Source organism: Lepisma saccharinum, chromosome 17, assembly GCF_977018435.1.
Source record: "Lepisma saccharinum chromosome 17, izLepSacc3.1, whole genome shotgun sequence".
NCBI lineage: Eukaryota > Metazoa > Arthropoda > Insecta > Zygentoma > Lepismatidae > Lepisma > Lepisma saccharinum.
The window spans coordinates 64,982,878-64,998,373 of NC_139245.1; the positions used below are offsets into that span (position 1 = coordinate 64,982,878).

At 38.9% G+C, this 15,496-nt stretch overlaps 1 protein-coding gene across 1 annotated transcript; it reads right to left on the reverse strand.

Moving 5' to 3' along the window:
• Window positions 1-10,908: 10,908 nt before the first annotated feature.
• On the reverse strand, window positions 10,909-14,595 carry LOC146001448 (uncharacterized). Its single transcript, XM_083138768.1, has one exon. It carries the CDS (start codon window positions 14,593-14,595, stop codon window positions 10,909-10,911), a length of 3,687 nt encoding a protein of 1,228 aa, XP_082994894.1.
• Window positions 14,596-15,496: the final 901 nt, after the last annotated feature.

Consider the following 15,496-nt stretch of genomic DNA (forward strand, 5'->3'; position numbering starts at 1 on the left):
GCATGGGGGTTGCATATTTGAAATCTAGAGGCTGTTTAGAAGTTTTGTTAAAAAATCGATAATTTTTTGAATTTGAGATTTTTCAAAAACTATCAGTGCTGGAGACTTGAAATTTTGTAGGCATATTCTATTCGAGATTCTCTACATTTTATGTCTCTATAATTTTCCTGTTATATGCAATATTTAAGCTGCAAACTCTGATTTATGTCTGTTCTATAAATAGAATTTTTTGAAAAATGCAATATTAACAAAGTTGTTAATATCTTCGGAACCGTGAATCCTAGAGACATGGGGCTTGGTGATTTCTCATGGGCATTTCAAGATGCAACTTTTTGATCTCTATAATTTTTCAAAAATCTCTTGCCATTCTCTAGATCTTGAATAACTTGCCTATATCATACAATATCAAGAAGAGCATATTTTTAACAAGTTTATGGACAACAATCTCACAGAAGTGCCTTTTGTAAGTATAGGCACATCAATCCGAGGGGGGTCATACTTTCTCATGGAATCCATGAGGGCTTTTTTACAAAAATCTTGGATTAGAGGGGGTACTACACTTGAGCAAAAAGCTCATATGGGCATGTTGAGCTAGGTTAAGTGTAGACAATTCTGCTTGAGGGGGGTTCATACTTTCTTGAGTTTATAATACAGTCAATACCACTACTATATTACTGTGTAATTCTAGTGAAAATTCATACTAAAAGGACATTACCCCTTTGCATGCTCTCATGCAGACCTGACACACGCTACTGACTCCAATTCACTGGAAGGGCATGAAACTTTAATTGATATTTCTGTGCAATTCTAGGGAAATTCTTACTAAAAGGACAATACCCGTTTGCATGCTCTCATGCAGACCTGACACGCGCTACTGACTCGAATTCCAGAAGTCTATGCTCTGAAATAATATCCCCACACGTGAGACTTTGAGAATATTCACTACATATCCAAAGTCCAACTTTGACTGTATTACCTGATATCCAGCTGATGGCTCGCGGGTTTGATACTCGGTGGAGTGTGGGGGCTTAGTCACGATGGCTTATATGCCTTGTAATCAAGAGGCTCCCGGGTTTGATACTCGGTGGAGTGTGTGGGCTTAGTCCCGATGGCTTATATGCCTTGTAATCAAAAGGCACCCGGGTTTGATACTCGGTAGAGTGTGTGAGATTGAAATACATGTGGCAGAATAATATCCCCATGCGTGAGACTTTGAGAATATTCACTGCGGTTCCAAAGTCCAACTTTGACTGTATTAGCTGATGGCTCCCGGGTTTGATACCTGGTAGAGTGTGTGAGCCTCCCTGATGGCAAAGTGTTGGTATTATTGCCTTGTAATCAAGAAGCTCCCGGATTTGATACCTGCTAGAGTGTGTGGGCGTAGTTCCGATTAGCTTTACTGTGCATAAAGTAGACTTAAAACACCAACTCAACAACAACAACAACTCTAGAATTGTGTCTTTAAAAACATATAAGCAAATGCTGGACTGGAATATTTATAGCTCTATGCTGTTAAGCATTTGCTAGTACATAAATTGTCTATTGCTGTGGGCAAATCCAAACTGATTGGCTTTTTGGATAACAATTGTGTTAATTCTATTTGGTATAATATAATTGTACCCAACTAATTTCAAATCTGTTATAAAACAGCATAATAGAGCAAAACTACTCTACATTGGGGATCACCAGAGCCTAGTTACTGCTGTTGTCTGGGTAAAGAACTCACGCTCAGCCACTAACTGCTGTTATAAATGTTTTGGCATACTATGCATAGTTCTGTTTTTCGGCCAAATAAATTTTATATAAATAAACAATAAAAATGCCAAACTTGAAATATTGCAATCAGTGTAATAACAATATATCTAGTTCTAATTGGACTAGGCACCGGCATAATTGAGATCCTAAGAAATGCAGAAAGCCTACTAAATATGCTCAAAATGCCATAAAATATTTAGCAAAGCATATTACAATTGCCATAAGTGTACTTGTTATGTACAGCCGTCTACTTCATCACAGCCATCTACATCTGGTCTAAACAGGAAGCTTGAAACATCCGATAATGATAGACCAGCAAAGCAGCCACGCAGTTTTAATGGTCAACGTAGTGATTACTGTTTTGTATCAGAGCCAAAATGTGATATTAAGAATTTTTTGAACAGTAAAAATTCTGATGTGCAGGATATTCTAAATAAATAAAATATCTCTTATAAGCTGTCCCTCAAATTGTATTCACAATAAAAGAAATCAAATGGCACAAAATGTACACAGCCCCACATAACAGAAACTGTACCTGCATACTCAAATATAAACTCAGACAAAATACTAAGCAGGTTGATAGAGCAATTGCTTATCAAACACTCTGAGTTTGCTGCTAAGGAATCGGTTTGGAACATCTGTGGATCTCCACACAAGTTTTATATTAATATTTCTGAATTCAGCCCACTACAAGGTTCTACATATCAGCCATTACCTGACAATATCAGATACAATAAAGTTGTGGTCAACCTAAAAAAAATGATGATCAAAAAAGCTTCTTGTGGAGTATATTGGCAGCTTTGTTTCCAGTTTTAAATAATCATAAACAGCATGAACATGATTTTGATGATGCTATGGAGGGCTTAGAATATCCAATGTCTTTTCAGAATATTGATAAATTTGAAAAAAGGACAGAGATATCAATGGTAGGCCATTATCTATTAATGTATCTATTTGTTCTACTGGCCGTGGCAATTGCTTGATAGAACCTCTCAGAATCAGTACACTTGATGATGATTCTGCTGTCCCGATTGATCTGCTATTAAGTGAAGAGGATGGCACATACTATTATGCTCTGATACACAGTCTTGAAGCTTTAGCCAGAGAACAACTAGGCAAATCTAATACAATATTCAAGTTGTGTCGAAGATGTTTCACTGTATTTCAAATACAAAATATAGTAAATGGTGTTCGTGAACAGAATACAGAAATTGTTAAAAACAAGTTAGTTGTGCATCTGAAATACTGTGGCAACCATAAACCTGTTCATATGGTTATGCCCAAACCAAATGAAAATGCCAAACTCAAAAAAAAAATGAAGCCTTTTTGGAACACCCAGCATATATAGTCTGTGATTTTGAATCAAACCTCAAACCCCTTGCATTATGCAGCCCAGATCCTGATGAATCTTCAAGTACATCATACCAGTTACATGAACCTTCTAGTTTTTATTATGTGGTTGAACAGGATGGTGTTGTTAGTAAAAAAATATTTATACATGTGACCAGATGCCATCAAAGAATTTGCACATAGAATAGAAAATGAGTGCCGTTGCATAGCATCTAATGTATTATTAAAATCAAAACCTATGTTGCCTTTAACAGAGGATCAGATTGAAGATTTCAACAAGGCAGAAAAATGCCCGGTATGTGATTCTGAATTTTCAGATACAAATATCAAGGTGCATCACCATTCCCATACAGATGGTAAATTCAAAATAGCCCTGTGTAATAGCTGTAATATTAAGAACACCGATATTTTGCCTCTGGGCATCCAATTATGATTTTCATCATCTGATCAGGTACAAGGGGTTTGACAAGCAGAATTTAAATATTTTAGCAGAAAATGATGAAAAATATATTGCTATTAGCAAGATAATCATTGTTAATGGTAGGCCTATTTACCTAAGATTTCTAGATTCATACCGAATTCTGTCGGCTAGCCTGGCTACTCTGGACAATCAATTATCTGATGATCAATTCAAAATCACATGTGCTATGTTTCCAAATCAGGACCTGAAATTAATTAGGCGGAAGGGTGTATACCCATATGACTATGTTACTGATTTTTCTAAATTTGATGAGTGTGCTCTGCCACCACAACAACAGTTCTACAGTAAACTCAGGGCATCCGGAATCACTGATGATGAATATGACCATGCCCAGTTGATGTGGACCTACTTAAAATGCCAGACAATTGGTGATTATCATAAGGCTTTCTTGAAACTTGATGTGACTCTCTTAGCCGATATACTTCAGGCATTTAGTAAATCATCGATGGAAAATTATAAGCTGGACCCAATCTATTTCTACAGTGTCCCGGGCATACCATGGTCTGCAATGTTTTTAAACACTAAAATGCAATTGCATCTGATCCAGGATCAGGACATGCATCTGTTTATGGAACAATGTATATAAGGAGGCATGGTGCAATGCTCTCAGAGATATGCCAGAGCCAACAACAAATATATTTCCGATTATGATCAAGGACGGCCATCAAACTTTATACTTTATGTGGATGCCAACAGCCTGTATGGTTATGCTATGATGGATAAACTGCCATATGCAGGGCTTGAGTGGGTTGAAGATTTCAACATTGAGGATCTTCAAGACTTTGGTGACAGTGACTATGGTCTATTCTTAGAGGTTGATCTGACAATTCCTGATGATTTACACAACATGTTTTCTGATCTGCCCCCAATTCCCGAGGATGAGTGTTCACCTGGCTCTAAACAGAAGAAACTAATGATGACTCTAAAACCAAATCATAGTGATGTCACATACTACAAAAACCTCCAGTTCCTGATGCATCGTGGTGTTCAAATGACCAAGGTTGGGAAAGTCATGAGGTTTAAGCACTCAAGATGGTGGAAGCAATACAACGATACAAACATTGAACATCGAACACTTGCAGTAACCCAATTTGATAATACCTTGTTCAAATAGATGGTCAATTCAGTGTATGGTAAAACCATAGAAAATGCCAGAAAACATACTGATGTTAAATTAGTTACTGACCCCAATCGGAGCAAAAAATTGGTGGCAAAGCAAAACTTCAATTACAGAAGAATTTATGATGATAATCTGGCACTCTTTAATATGAAAAAAAAAAACCAAACATTGGCCAAATTACACATACTAGAGCTCTATTATTAGCTTTATCCTTGATATTCAGATAGAAGATGTCTATCAAGATATATCACAGCCTGCATTGCTTGAATATTTTGATACCAGTGAAGATCCAAAGATTCAACCCTACAACAAAAATGTGCCTGGCAAGTTAAAATACGGGACACTTGGCGATGTTATTGTAGCATTTGCTGGGTTAAGGGCCAAAATGTACAGCTTTGAAACATGTAGTGGTGCTGTTGCCAAAAAAGCCAAGGGCATTGGAAGAGTACCTGTGGACAAGGGGCTCCAATTTAAAGATTATGAAGATTGTCTCAAATCACAGAGTTTAATCAGAATTCAGAATGTAGAATCCAAAGTATGGATCACTTGTTGACCACAAATGTTATAAGAAAAATTGCTCTGGAACCACATGACGATAAGGGATGCATTTTATCATGTGGTATACATACTTTACCATGGGTCATTGTGACTTGATAAGTGGCAATCAATGCCCAAACACAGAACATGATTTGAAATAAATAAACATGCCGATGAACTTATTTGGGTTCAAAAAACAGGCTATTATGGACCTGCCAACACCAGCACTCTCACCTGATATACAATCTATGATATCTAAACTAAGTGGTTTGTTAATTATTCATGTGAACAGCATACTTACAGATGTTGATGATGAAACAGGTAAACCATTGTACATATTTAACAATAACTTAAACCACTACCAGTTACCTGTAGGTGGCCAATTACAATTTAATACAACCCCCGAGGGTAATGTCAAGGTTTCAGTAGACAAGAATATTTACAGAATTATGCACTCAAACATGGTTTCTGGCGCTGTATATACTGTCTCTGCCGGTGACTGTTTATATATTGAGGTCCCGGGACACTAGGACAAGCTTATACCTTTTCTTATAGAATTAAGAATCAGATACTCTATAATAAATAACCACTAAAGCAAAATGCCAAATGATATTTTTGGGCATACAAGGCGCGAAGATCACAGTGATGAGATTCTGATGCTTGATGTCAGAGTCAAAAATTTAAGAAGTGATTTACAAGCTCTACAAACTACACTCCATGCCAGTCTTCAACTAGAGATTACCAATTTACAATCACAATGCATGGACCCTCTTCTTAAAATTTACTCAGAACTCAAATTGATGCTTCAGAAATATACTGACTTGGTCACATTAGATAATTTTCAAAGTTTAGAGGAGGCTGCAGGAGCTCTTCAAGCCAAATTTAAGACTCAGGCTACCCACTCTGAGCAATTGAAACAGCAACTAGAAGAGCAGATTGGAAGTGTCCAGACACAGCTCCAAACAATTGTCAAAAGCATAAAGTCACAAGAAGATTTTGATCTAGTAATTTCTACACTGAAAGAACAGATTCAATCACTGGAGATTAGTAATCTGGCCCCTCTGATCAATGCCATAGCCGAGGTTAAAGAAAAAACCAAGACACTTGAAAATTTTATGGACAACCTACCATCTTCTGATGATGCTCTGAGTGCTATTACTCGTAGTGTTGCCAACATCAAGCTCGAGACATATGAAAATTTTGGAAAAATTCAGAGTACCATGAGCCATCTTGATGGTACCACAGCATCAGTACAAAATGATCTGACAAATTGTAAAAGAAACTCTAGAATCCCGCTTACCTGGTATTGTAGACACCCTTGTCAGTGTCCACAACAGATCACCAAACTTGAAAACCTCAACACTGAATCTGAGCTATCTCATTTTCATCACTTGATCGATGATATCCAAACATAACTTGAAATTTTACAAGAATCAACACCTACTCAGGCATACATAGCCCTGCTCCAAGATGCTATGCGTAGTGTGGCTCATGCTACTGAGTTGGATGCTGTGAAATCAGCCCTGGTGTTTTTGCAGAATACTTTAGCCAATCTGCCTACATCACAGGAGCTGAAAAATATTAAGAGAGCCGTACATCGTATATTGAAATCTGAAGACATCAAGAATATCCAGACAGAGATCAAACAGCTTACTCAGACAGTGGCCACTCTACCAACTAATCAACATATTAGCGAACTTTATGCTCTGTTTGAGGATATCAGAAGACAAGTCCATGTTCCTACAGCCCAAAGTTCAAAATTGGCTGTTGTTGAAAATCTACAGCTAATTGTAGCCAATATCAAACAACAGCTAGGGACTATAGAATCCAACCAAGCAAATGGTCTGTCTGTTTTTACCACACAGCTTCAAGAGATTGTGCAACAATACAAGAAACTTGCTGTGGACATAAAGATTAAGCCGGGAAACGACGATGTTGTTAGGACTATCAATGAGCACCTTCAATCGGTAATGAGTAGATTGCTTACAGCAAGAAAAGAAATAACTGGCCTAATCGAGAATCCTAAACATACAGTAATCCTTTAATTGAACAGTATCCCTAACAAGTAATATGATTCACCATTTACACCAGGTGGCAAAATATATATGCTGTCCCCTGCACAATTTTATTACCAGTTTTTTGTTGGGGGCTAACTCAGACCAATCAAGATCAAATATTGGCTCCAACCACAGGCTCACCACTACCCTTCCTTATCAATAACCAATGCTGACAACAAACCAAAGGTCACCAGTGTAGAGTTATAGGATTTTACAGACCCGATACATTAGAGACAACTTATGCTGAAGATGATGGTTCTCCTGAATTTAACATACAAATAGGGGACAAGCTGTATTTAGAAAATGCTCTGGTATCTGCTGTTGAACACCCCATACCTGCAATGTTCTTGTTTACATACTATGTCTAGACAAACCATTGTTGATGAACTACACAGACCAGCCAGACATAACTATAAGCGACTGCCAGTGGTCGCAATAAGCATAGATGATTTGTGGCAGGCTGTATTGATTGAGATGGCTAGTGGACAGCTGAATAACTTAGACAAGATCAACAAGTGCTACAAGTATCTACTCACTGTCATAGTCACATTTTCAAAATATGCCTGGGCTGTGCCGCTAAAATCCAAGACTGGAGCATGTGTTAAAGAAGCCTTCAACACAGTCATCAATCAGAGTGGAAGATTTCCACGCTATCTACAAACAGATAATGGCAAAGAATTTTATAATTTGGTGTTCCAACAATTTATTAAAAGCCGGTCAATACAACATTACTCGAGTTCCAGTGATCTCAAGGCCTCTAATGTAGAAAGATTCAACAGAACCCTAAAAAGTCATATGTATAAACAATTTACCCTTCAAGGTAATAATAAATGGCTTACTATCCTACCAGAACTTCTAGATCGATATAACAACTCTGTCCATTCCACAATCAACATGAAGCCCTTTGAGGTAACTTTCTCTGATGAGCAGCAATTGATCAACACTGTTTACTATCCAAGATACCAAGCAACAACCAGAAAAGCTAGATACAAGGTCGGTGATGAAGTAAAAATCAGCAAATATAAGCACAAATTCAAAAGAGGCTTTACTAGAAACTGGAGCACTGAATTATTTACAGTGGTTCAAGTTAAACCTGGGACCCGTAACACATATATAATAAAAGACCATCGCGGAGAAATTCTCAAAGCCGATTTTATGAAGAAGAACTCAGCAAACTAAACAGCCTGACACATATCTTGTAGAGAAAGTCATCTGCAGGAAAGGCAACAATATACTGGTCAAATGGCTAGGTCTCCCAGAACACAGCTGGATCGAGGCAGACAAAGTGATACTATGAACACCTCGGATGTTATAAAGAGACTACCAGAGAATGAACAGCAGACTAAGAGAAATGACAAGCTGCAGCCTGATAATAATAAAAGTCTTATTGTTGGGTCATCGGCTTGTGATAAAACTACACTAATCGTTGATAAGTTTTTATTGGCAACTGGTTAGACTGGAAAAACAGGCACATGTATGTCTTCTCTAAGAGCTTGGAACAAATAAAATATCAGCAGCTGATGAAGCTATATGATGGACTGGATATAGCCGCTTTTGAACCTGATGTTAAGCCACTGAATGACTGTCTTGATAACTCTGTTGTTGTGTTTGATGATATTATACTGGACTCGCGTACTTTCGACGTGGCCTTTGGCCACGTCTTGTACGCTCGCATGCGTGATCTTCGGCCACGTTGTGGGCGTAATCATGTTATAGATGGGGTAAAATGTCTGCATGTTTTATTGGATGAAGTCAAGCAAGTGTATAACTTCGCTAATTTGAAAAGTTTAGAAAGTAACGTTTTGTTTGTATGGGCTCTAATAAGGTACAAATATTCAATATATTATTGTCTATTTTCCTAATAATAAACCGAGTAAGTAATAACAGTTTCAAGATAATTAGTTGGATGTGTTGCATAAACGAATTCAATAGCGACACTAAATTGGAAATGCAATATTTAAGTCTTTTGTCATTTTCACATTTTTAAACATAATTGGATAATAATTGTTTTCTGTCGTTCACATCAAATTCCAACCTCTCCTTAGTAAAAAATTCTGACGCTCATGTTTTGAAATACGAAAAGTCTAGCATAATTCCCTTACAGTAGTTTTCGGGGTGAAAATAAACGTGCTTTAAGTTCCCTAGCAACGTCCGTTTCCATGGACAACAACAAGCACGACAAAAACTCTAAATAATTGTTTGTTATTATACCTCTAAACATTTAGTTAAAACAACCACGATGTAGATAATATTTTCGCGTTGAGTTTACCAATATATACGTAAGTAATTGTGTCTGGGCTGAAACTCCTTATGTAGATGTCACCCTTGTTTAAGGCACCTTTTTGAACCAGGTGTTGATTCATCTGTGTGTGATCTGTGACAAATATAATGTAGCTAGACAAATAAGAATTGAAGCAAACAATGTGAGCAAAAAAGAAAAGCCTTGAAAACGGTTGCTAAGGACGTGAAAAAAGGGCATTTTCACCCTTAAGGAAGGGCCGATTGAGCGATTTTTGAATTTTCTCGGTCATTTGGGACAATTTCATGGGGGGGGGGTCGTAATCGGATGTTTTTTGCCTCCGGGGCTTCCTTCATGGAGAACATTTATGTCAGTGAGTGAGTGATTGGTGGGATTGGTGTAATTTTTCCAGGGTGTAGTTTTTAATATTGTTGTACAAAAATTGAGTGGAAATGTCCATTGAAAAATAATTGTTTTCCGTCTTTCCCCTCGCACACTTTCGACCTGGCTATTGGCCAAGTCTTGTGCGCTCGCCGATGTGATGTTCCGCGACTTCTTTAGTTCCACCATGCTCCTAATGTCGTTGAATATGTCAGCATGTATTAATGTAGTATGAAAACGAGTAAGTACGATCGTTTATTTGAAATTTTTAGAACGTAACGTTGTAAGTGGCTGGGCTCTAATAATCTTGCGAATATTCAAAACATTATTGTCTATTTTCATAATAGTAAGGTGGGTGAATAATATCTGTTTCGAAGTAAATAGTTAGATGTTTTATACATACGAATTCAACAGCGACATAAAATAAAAAAGCAATATTTACTTCTTTAGTCATTTTTACTGTTTAAAAAAGTACGTTCTCTAATGTACGCGTGCGTGGATGCTCCTTTTAAAGTTATCTAGCATCGTCTGTTTCTAGGTTAATGAACAACTAAAGTATTACATGTGTAAAAATTTTAAAACAGCCATGATGGAGATACTTTTATATTGAGTAGTAAGTTGTTACTGTTCATGTAATCTTTGGACTGACTCATGTAGATGTCATCTCTTTTGAAGTATGTTTTACTACGTATACTTGATTCATTTATATTAATCTTGAGGAAAATGTAAAAATGACTCTTCTCGCAAATATAAATGTTTGGACTGTTGCCTATATGCATTTTAAACTTGTTTGAAGTCTGTTTCCAGACCTTGTTTTTTAACACATTGTACCTTGGAGATTTAGAACAATGTATTACTGCTTATGTTGTAGCACATCATGAACAAATTGTAAGGTCATTCATGGATAATTATTTTTTATTAATTAAAAGTAAGCAATATGTATATTTTTGTTAATGGAGTATCCGAGTAACATACTTTAACTCTCCCACTATGAAGAATCACAAATAAGTTTTCTGTACACTATATTTTTTACGTGCGCAACACCGTCTATGATTTTTTCTGAGGGTACTAGAATTCTAACATTTCTAGGTGATCTAACACGGCTCATCGCTACATACAGTTGTCCATGTGCGAAACAGTCTGAACGAAGATCCACGCCTACAACATCCAAGGTTTGACCTTGACTTTTGTGTATGGACATAGCGTAGCACAACTGCAGAGGAAACTGTCTCCTGTACATCTGTAGTGGGCTCCCAATCACAATACTAAACCTAAACACTATTCTTGGTATGGCGAAGTGTTGGTTGTCTCCTGGTCGCCGCACCGTGATCAGCCGAGGACTTATGGCCACAATATACACTTTGGTACCGTTCATTAGTCTATCGTCGAAATTTAGGTTTCGCGTAATTACACATAAAGCTCCCACCTTCAACCTGAGGATGTGATCTGGAACTCCTTTCCCACGTGCATGGTGAAGCATCTCCACGTCTACATCAAAGCCATCTGCATCATCCTCATCGATGTAATCATAACTGCACATATCATGGACGTTTCCATCCAGTGAACGCATAAGTATTGAATTTATCTCATCCACATTAGAATTATGCGTACAGAGGATAGCTCTCTTGGATGAACTATCTTTGTTTGCCAATACTTCAGGGGGAAAAACAAATTCAATTAGATTTTCCAAACAGGTTTCCACTTGAATATTATACATAGGAATACCTTTACCGCAGGCACCGTGACTTAAACTGTCGCTCCCAATTTGTATCAGAAATTGAGAGTACTCCTCTTCGCCATGAGTTCTTTGTGGTGTAGTCAGCCTAAATATACGTAAAAAATTCCACACATACGAAGACCGTAATGATACCGATACAATATCAATTTCTGATCGGGCATTCGGTAAGACTGGTGGAATTTGACGAAAATCTCCTGCAAAAATAATGATTTTGTTTCCAAATGGCCTCTGCGATTGCATCAGATCACGGAGAGATCTATCCAGTAATTCAACTACATATCTATGAGACATGGGAGCCTCATCGTAAATGATTACTGTGGACTCCCGAATAAGCTCTGCACGTTGGGAACCATTGGTGAGACCCCAAAAACCCGTTCCATCACCTAGGTCTAAAGGTATCCGAAACATGCTGTGAGCGGTGATACCTCCCTCCATGTTCAATGCTGCAATGCCAGAGCTAGCCACACAAAGAACAATGCCATTTTGTGACCTTATATGTGCTGCTATAACCTGTAGCAATAGCGTCTTTCCGTAACATCCTGGGCCATCAATAAAAATTGAACGACTGTAGTTTGATGATGAACTAGTCTGACTTGCCATATGGTCCACATAATTAAACACGCAGCGTTGTTCTTCCGATAATTTAGCTTTCCAATATTCTACAAATGTCCTTAGCGAAGATGAATTGTACATTAATCTCTCTCTTCCGAGCTCAGTAGAATTGTCTTCAACGTCTGGAAGACCATGATCTCTCAAACAAGTCCCGTGGCGGCGCATGCCACGTTCAATTTCGATGAGCGCCAAATTGTATGCGCGGAGGGTATTATTACGAATGCTTTCCAGGAAATCTTCAGAGAGACAGTGTTGAAATTCGTCCCACAAATCTGAAGCTGGAGCACCAATATTGCAGAGCAAAACGAAAAAAGAGCGCAAGTTGCGTGCAGTCATAAATACTGATGCTTCAGCCATTGCGTCTCTATATTCTTCCTCGTTATTGATAAGACCCAGTGCTCGGGCTGCTTCTTGAAACGTGGAGCAACATTCCCCTCCTCGTCTAATCAGGTCTCTAAAACTACGGCAAGCGAATCTAGAAAGCAATATACGAAGATAATACAATTCTCCTCTGTTTGGAGCAACCCAGAAAAGACGAGCAACCACAGTACCCCGTTGTCTGAATGTTATAAAATGTTTCCCATCAGGATGCATGTGTATGGGAACTGCTGTAGTTTTGGGTCGCCTAGTATGAACAATATATTTTTCATGAAAATCAATGTACGTTAGGTTGTCGAACTCTGGCAAAGATGGTCGATTTAAATATATGGTAAGCTTAGATGAAGACCGCTGAACAGCCTCAGCCTCCTCCCCTGGTCGGAATATCAGTAACTGCTTTCCTTCTAGATGTACAGGTAATACTTCTACAGTAGGTTCCCTGCCCGTTATATTAAACTCTAGTACCCGCCAAGCTGCGTCACTTGCTCCGATATACCTCTTTGTAACGTACTGCTCAACTTCATTAACCTTATCTTCGGGCACCACAGCGACACGCCTCAATGAACTTCCTTTGGTTATATATTTGAAAAGATACTTCACAACTCTTCGTGCAGAAGCAATCTCAAGATTTATGTGACATTCATATTTCAGCAGTAAGGAAGAGTTGTATGGCACCACCCACGAATCGCTAATTTCTACCTGTCGGCCACCTTGCTGAAGCAAGGCAGTATTTTCAGTATTCCTACGGTAATGAACAAATCCTCTATCGTCTATGTATGTGACTTGTGTATGGGGCTTTGGGAACCATTTTGTGCATTGCTGTTTCTCTGCATCCCAACATGGCACGTTCGTGCGATTTGGCGGGCCGCACGGACCGTGAATCATGTGACGAATAACAAGCTCTCTCAGTCTACCACCAGCTTCCTCAGATCCTGGAATGTCGGCCCGTATCACTCTGTCAATATCCGTAGACTGCCTAGGACCGCCCCCTTCGATTCTGAAACATATGTGCGCATGCGGTAATCCCCTCATTTGGAACTCTACCACCCACACAATGTATACTACTTTCCCAAGAAAAGCACCACTCCTAAGGTCACGTAGCATCTCCTCCAGTTTTATATGGAACACCCTACAGCACACTTGAGGCTCACTCTTGCATGTTCTGTGAGTCGATAGCCTGATTTCTGGCCACTGGCCGTAAGTTGTAAATGTCAGAAAATATGTAGGGCCACCAAGTCGTCCTACTAATGCCATTGCATCTAAATAACGCATCTTCATGTATCTAGGTCCACCAGTGAATGTGTTAGGGAGGTAAATTCGACCAGGTATGAAACCACCCTCTCCCAGAACGGTTTCATCTCTGCGGATAGTATTCACTACATGCTCTCTTTGATCAGATGTCCCTATCTCTAAGTCCAACATTTGGTTCCTGGTGGCTGTAACAACACTTGATTCCACCTCATCTAATGGGGCACTTCTGAGACTAGAGCTCGAAGTATTCCTTTGTGAGTAATTAAGAAAGCGTAACCTCTCTTCCTCTATCCTTACGTACATATCGACGAGCCAAGTCTCTGACAACCTACCATATTGTGTGAAACGCTTTTCCGACATTAGTAGGCTACGAACATATTTAAGCTGTGATAGTTTGCAACCTTTATTATCCAATCGGTTTATGTACCATCCAGGAGTTCCTTCTGGATACAGCAGTGGGTACTGGAAGGACTCACACAGTGGGTGGTTGGAATCTATTGTGCGAGGCTTGGCTTCTCCAATTTTCCAAATGCATATCGTGCGAGGATTAAGTACCTCAGACTCTGTTCTAATTACAGCTGCTATTTCCATGCTCTGTGGTCTGTCACCAAGCACTGGACCGTGAGTTTTTCTAGTGGCTGTTTCAAAAACAAGATGAGCCTCATCCGATGGTTCATCACTTAGCAGTTTTAACATATTTATAAAAGGATTACGAGCATGCAAATATTCAGATATTGCATTCACCACGTTTGAATTAAGGAATTCTCTTGTTGCCCAACGAATTCTCTCCTCGCCGTCGTCTACATACATTGAGCTATGGTTTGGGTACGGACCTCTGTAGGCAAGGTCAAAGACCCGATGGTAAGTCCTGCCTAATATTTTCACGAAGGAAAGCCCAGTCTTGAGATGGTGCCAACCTTGTGGAATAACCAGAGCACTGAAGGCGAACAAATCATTGTACATCCGAGGCCTTTTGATGAAATCAGGATGTTCATAGAAATTACCTGAAAGTTGCGGAAATTTAACAACGTTGTACCTTCCCTGACCACAACACCATTGGATTTTCCCTCTCTCCTCCTCAAACAATGGAGCACTACAATAGCTACACTTGTAACAATTTTGAGAGAGTAATGATGAATTTTTCAGGCGGTAAGGCTGAATTACATGTAACTGCTCTTTTGAGTAAAAAGCAATACCTTCGCAATGCCTTAGAGAATTCGGGAGATGCCTTACTGTTCGCTTCTCGTAGGACTGAGATGCCTGTCTATTTCTGTCCTTGTTCTCTGCAGCATACCTCTGAACAGCTGCCTGGTTTACCTTTGGGTGTTTCTGCGTGTAACGCTGAACAGCAGTTCTGTTTATGTCTGGATGGGATATAGCGTATCGTTTAACTGCTTCGCGATGTTGTTCCGCTGTAGTATTAGATGAAGTTTTTGGCCGTCCTCTCTTTAACTTTGGAGGGCGCCCGGCCTTTCCAACATAAACGTCTGACTTTCTACTCCGACCGGTATTTCCAATTGACAATTCTGACTGTCCTGCAACCTCTATTGACTCTGTTGTCCTTACGTCGGAGTCATTTTCTACCTGCGCCTCCGAA

Bases quoted from the DNA above. Each gene is read 5' to 3' on its own strand.
- LOC146001448 (XM_083138768.1), bottom strand. From the start codon at position 14,595: ATGTTAAAACTGCTAAGTGATGAACCATCGGATGAGGCTCATCTTGTT.